Below are 6,000 nucleotides of genomic sequence, written 5' to 3'. Positions count from 1 at the left end.
CATTAACTTGTTATATGTAGATGATATAACCTTTCCTGCTAAAAACAGAGAACTTCAAATATTTACTGATGAAGATTTAAAAGAAAAACACAGTTTTTGGTATGAGTTGTATCTCAATGTAAAGAAAACAAAAGTCTTCACTGCTGTCTAATAAATTAGATCATGATAGATGGAGACATGATAGAAGTTGTCAAAAAGTTCATTTTTCATGAATTACTAACAATACTGAGATTCTGGTGTGGTACTGTGGGCTAATGTGCTGTATTGCAAGGCTGGTTTAAACTGCTCACCAGCCACTCCTTGGAAACCCCATACAAGGTCACCGTGAGTGCAATTGACTTCATGACACTTTACAGCAACAACAACTATTAAGACTCATGGAAGCAGTAGTCAAGAAATCAAATGGTGCATTGCATTAGGCAAGGCCTCTGTAAATTGTTCAAGAGCAAAAATGTCAGTTGGAGGGCTAAGGTTTGTGTGACCCAAAACATTGTGTTTTCATTAGTTTTATATGCATGTGAAAATTGGAAAATAGATGAGGAAGACCCTAGAAGAATTAATGCATTTGAGTTATGGTATTTGAGAAGAATATTTGAAGTACCAGGGACTGCCAGAAGAACCAACAAATCTCTGTTGGGAGCAGTACAGCCAAAATATTCCTTAGAAGTCAGGATGATGTGACTTCTCACTCATACCTCAGACATATTATCAAGAGTGACCAATCCCTGGAGAATGGCATCATGCTTGGTAAAGTGGAGGGTCCACCAAAAGAGGTAGATTCCCAATGAGATGGATTGCACAATGGCAGCAGCTGTGAACTCAAGCTTAACGCTTTTGAGTTTGATCAAGCAGTGGTTCGCTCTGTTGAGCATAAGGTCAGTATGAGTTGGAACTGACACTATTGCACCTAACAACAACAGCAAGGTTTATAGCAACAAATTCTACAGGGTTGCTATGAGTTGTAATCAACTGAACAGCAGTAAGCCACCACCACTATACGCAAAAAAGGAGTCTTACCATGCTGTAGAATAAGCATTGGACTGCTAACCAGGAGTTTGGTGGCTGAAATTCACAGCAGTTCCTCAGAAACCCTATACAGGGAGCTATGAGTAGGAACCAATTCCAAGGCACTTAACAACAGAAATTACAACATATGCTAAATTAATATTTTGAGCAAATGTACAAAATACAATTTGGATATATATGAGAAAGGGACATAGACCTTCTATTTATATGACATATATTATTAAATTAAGTATGAACTTAATTTATGGTCAAGTGATATGTTGATTACATATAAACTTAATTGTCTTATAATATTTTCAAGTGTTAGGCAGTAAATAAAGGTTTTCCTATAAATTTCTTTGATTGAAGCATACTTAGGTTCACAAGGTATGTATCCGGCATCACTTGAACCACAATTCCCAGTTTTATCAGACCTAGAATTAATTTCATTAAAACAGTCTGCCGAACCAAAAGATGCACCTGGAATAATAATAAAAAAAAAAATCTCTGTAATATTGAACTTGGTTTTAATTTAACACATTGCATGCATTTATAACTCTGAATATATTCATAAAATCTATCAAAATTAAAACTGAAGCAAAAAAGAAAAAAGCATAAGATCATACAAAATCACTCACATACTTAAAAAAAATTGAAGGTACTTTTTTCTGCCATACACATACTACCTTTGTTAGGTGCCATCGAGCCAGTTCCAACTCATAGCGACCATATGTAGAGCAGAACAAAACCATAGATACCATAGAATTAATCACTGTATGTACTTTACCTTCTACATTTCAGTGATTGTATAAATACAAATTTGCAAGTATATTTCATATATTTTTTATTTATAAATATTCAATTTCTTGGTCAGTAACCTGCTTTTACATTGATGCATTTCCAAGTCAAACCACTAAACTGATATGCAATATTTTTTCATGAATTTAACTGACCAAAAACCTTAGAGCTACTCTTGATTATTTTTCACAATCAGCATCCAATCTACATATGAGACAAAATCTATATACATACAAGTTCCAGTTTATTTGTCATCACCTCCCAAACTTTCTTTCTAGTTTAAAGGGTGAACCAGAATTTTTAAATACAGATATTTAACCACTATACCATGAAGTTGGGGAGAAATGACACACCATGAAAAGAGCCCCCATGGACACACTTTGATCTCAGATAAAAATTCAAGATGTAGTAGTGAACTGAAAATTAGGAATTGATTCACCCCCACACTCCATGCCCCCAGAAACCATTTGAAAAGGTGAGAATTCAAAATTTTTGTCTTGGCCAGAACAGTTGATAAGCATTGATGGTATACAGAAAAATGGTCAAAATTTTGAGGATCTTACATGGATAAAGTGACAGAATTAGAAATTAAACATGCCTCAAACACAATTTTTTGTTGATGTTTGGTCCACAGCCTTTTACTTGATTCTAAATTTGCACAGGTTAGAATAGTAAGATGTAAAGACACAAGCTCTGCAAAGTAGAAATATATCCAAAGCCTCTGAGTTTAGATATACACAAAAAATGGAAGGCACTCAGAGAATACTCAAGCTCTCGGTTGAAAATCCTGAAGATCTAGGTCCTACAAAAATGATAAATTAGATGTAGTCTGTTGTTAGTTGCTGCCAAGTTATTTCTGACTTATGGAGACATTACATATAGCAGAATGAAAAGTTGCCTAGTTCTGAACCACTGTCATTATCTCTGCTGTGTTTGAGGCTATTATGTCATTGAGGAATTTCATTGTTTCCAGTGAATCTCTATTTTACCAACCATTTTGTCCTTTTCTAGCAATTGGACTCTCCTGATGACATGTCCAAAGTAGTAAAGATGAAATTTTGTCACCCTAGATTCCAAGGAGCATTTAGGGTTAGTTTCTTCTAATTAATTATTTGATCATTCTCTGGCAGTCGACGTTGTACTCAAAGTTCCTCACTAACACCACAATTCAAATGTATTAATTCTTTTGTTCTATTTATCATTTTGCACACATATGAGGAGATTGATTGGGGTCCAGCATACTTTAGTTATCAAAGGGAAATGTTTGCTTTTCATAAGCTTAAAGAGGTCTTTTTTCGGGAAATTTAAACAATGCAATATGCCATGTGATTTCTTTTTAAAAAAAAAAACTATTGTGAATTGAGTGAAGGTTTACAAGCAAGATCATCAGTTTTACATTCAACAACACAGACACTTTATTTCATTTCAGTGATTGCAATGCTGTCTGTGCTACAATTGTCTTGCTTCTTCCCTGTGGTTATCCATGTACCAATATCCTCTTTCAAATGCTTTTGCATTTGTGTGATCTATAACTATATATGACTCCCACTATTCCTCCCATACCCATTCAGCCTGTGCCTCTATCCATATGTCTACACAGAACATTGTTTTTCCAGGGTTGTGTGTATATCACTATTTTCCTCTATCCCATTTAGCCCATGCATACCTCCCTTTGTCTTCACCTATCTTCATTCTGCCACCTTCTCTCTTCTTATATATTACCCTCTCCTTTCTTGGATGGAATCAATGATTCTTGATATTGGTGAATTTAAGATTGCCTTGTTTCTTGCCAAAGTTACAAAGTACACTTTCTTGTTGTAATTAGGGAGATTCTAACTGATGATTTTCTCTATTGGGTAGGAATCATAGCTTTGGATTTCTGATTATCGTAAATGAGACATATCTTGGACAGAAACCTCTGATCTGTTGGCACATGCATATGAAATACTTTCCTAAGTCCTCATTTTGTTTTTTTAATGTTTTACTGTGAATTATGTGATAGTTTACATGGGAGAACATTAGCTTTACATTCATCCTATCGTATATCATTTCATTGCCATGGTTGCGATCCCCTCCATGCATCATTAACCAACCAAGCCTGCCCCCCAGTCATCAGCACACAGCCCCTCTCCCTCTCTGGGTCTAAAGTCCCCAACCGCTCCATCTCTCCACGTCATTGTATCTGCCTCCATCTCTGGTGTCACTGCTTCTCTGGGTAGGGGCCTGCTCTCTGCTCTTCTCCTTTGATGGTCCCAGGGACCTCCACTCCTAGACTGAAAAGTCAATGACACCCCTCCTTGCTACAAAACATCTACCTTTACATTTCCAACCCTCACAATCAGTCCTGATAACAATTATTCACTGTTGTTGTATCACAAGTGACCTATCCACACCTCCTTTCATCAGCTCTGCCTAAACAGATTCGATACTACTCAGTGGAGATTCTACCTTTCTCCAAGCCCTCTTGATCTATGCTCCATCTTGAAAGCTTGTAAGCCAGTCACTTCTTGCCCCCCATTTTCAATAGCCAATGTACAACTTGCCCATCCCTGTCTACTCTGTGTATGGAAGGGGTGGGAATGATCCTTGCTGTAAAGATTTATTCCCTCTTTTGAGCTACTGCATCCATAGGTGTAGGTCAAGTTCACCAAATTGTATCAGATTACTCTTTATTCCTCTTCTTCCTTCTTCTAGCTGAGCTCTAATTATCCTGTCATTGAAACCAGGTTAAGTGGGTATTATCTGCAAGTGTGGGTGTACTTATGCATATGCCCTCTCTTCTTATCAGCTGGATGCTTCACTCTCCACTCTAGTCCTCTGTGGCTATGTCACTGACTCTGGGCCCAAGAGTCCCCAGGTCTTGCCACACTGCTGGCCTACCAGGTCTTCACCTGGGCTCACAGGAGTCCATTGAACATTGTAGGGCTTAGCTCGCAGCTTCATTATTGTTTTTCTGTCACTTCCCTTTATCGGTGACAAACGTGGTCACCAATCAGAGTGTGTATTAACATTGGGTCTTAGTCTTAGAAGAGAGTTTGCCCTGAGGGGACAGGATTACTTGCCTTGATGTCTCCTGGGTGAGCAACTTGGTTGTGCCTGTAGTTAACAGTCAGACAGCCTATATTGTTTTGTATTTTTCTTGTCAGTTTTTCTTTCAAGAAGTATCTTCTGTTCTTCTAGCCACTCCGGGCTAGTCTGCTTGTCCTTTCAAGTGGAAATATCCCACCTCAGAAGATTCTGGATGGGGTTCAGGATTTCAATTATGGCCTTATGTAATGCAGAGGTTCTGCAGGAACCCTCCTTCGTTGGGCACACTGTAGCCCCATTTTAGATATTCCAATCAGTTATAGGCAGAAGACGGACTTGCAAGCTTTCAATGGTGATATTTCTGGCTATTCTTTCTCTCCCCCTCAAGTGTCTATTTTATAATGGTATGCAAGGGAAACCAAGATATAAAAGACAGCCAAGCATCTTAACATCATTTCCCCCCTTTTCCCCATTCCAACCATGTCTCAATCCCTGATCCCAGAGTCCTGTCATTCCAAGGTCATATATACATCATTATTTACCTCTGTCCCACATAGCCCATGCAAACCTGCCTAATTGTTTTGCCACTCTCTTTGTTCTTCTATTCTCCTCTCCCTTCTTGTGTATTGTCCTCCTCCCTAGCACCCAAACTGTGTCTATTCCCTACCCTGTGCACCACCTTCTTTTCCCTCCCCTCACCCCACCCTTCTCTTCCCGGTAACCAACAATGAATTCCGCCCCTCTTGTATGGATTCTTTTCCTTAGTCTTTTACAGTAGTGGTCCTATGCAATATTTCTCCTTTTGTGATTGACTAATTTCACGCAACCTAATGTCCTAAAGGTTCATCCATGTGATACAGTGGCTTGCAGCTTCCTTGTTATTCTTCAAGATAGCATAGTTTTCCATTGTGTATATGTACCACAATTTAGCCATTCTTCAGTTGATGGGCACTTAGGCTGTCTCCATCTTTTTGCTATTGTAAATAGTGCTGCTATGAACATTGGTGTGTCTATATCTACTCGTGTTATGGCTCTTATTTCTTGTGGGTAAATACCAAGTAGAGGAATTGCTGGATCATAAGGTATTTCTATTTCCAACCTTCTGAGGAAGCACCATATTGCTTTCCAGAGTTGTAGGACCATTTTGCAATCCCACCAACAATATAGGAG

General features: G+C 38.3%; 1 protein-coding gene across 1 annotated transcript in view; it reads right to left on the bottom strand.

The window, feature by feature from the left end:
- LOC102832469 (disintegrin and metalloproteinase domain-containing protein 2-like) overlaps positions 1 to 6,000 on the bottom strand; it is a 145,379-nt gene that overhangs the window by 31,448 nt on the left and 107,931 nt on the right. Inside the window, exon 15 of the mRNA XM_006859990.1 lies at positions 1,380 to 1,485. Coding sequence (XP_006860052.1) covers positions 1,380 to 1,485 — 106 coding nt within the window. The remainder of the gene's footprint in view (positions 1 to 1,379; positions 1,486 to 6,000) is intronic.

The sequence above is a fragment of the Chrysochloris asiatica genome, unplaced genomic scaffold (assembly GCF_000296735.1).
Source record: "Chrysochloris asiatica unplaced genomic scaffold, ChrAsi1.0 scaffold00035, whole genome shotgun sequence".
Classification (NCBI taxonomy): domain Eukaryota; kingdom Metazoa; phylum Chordata; class Mammalia; order Afrosoricida; family Chrysochloridae; genus Chrysochloris; species Chrysochloris asiatica.
The sequence above is the reverse complement of the archived record's forward strand: the minus strand, read 5'-3'. Positions and strand labels throughout refer to the sequence as shown.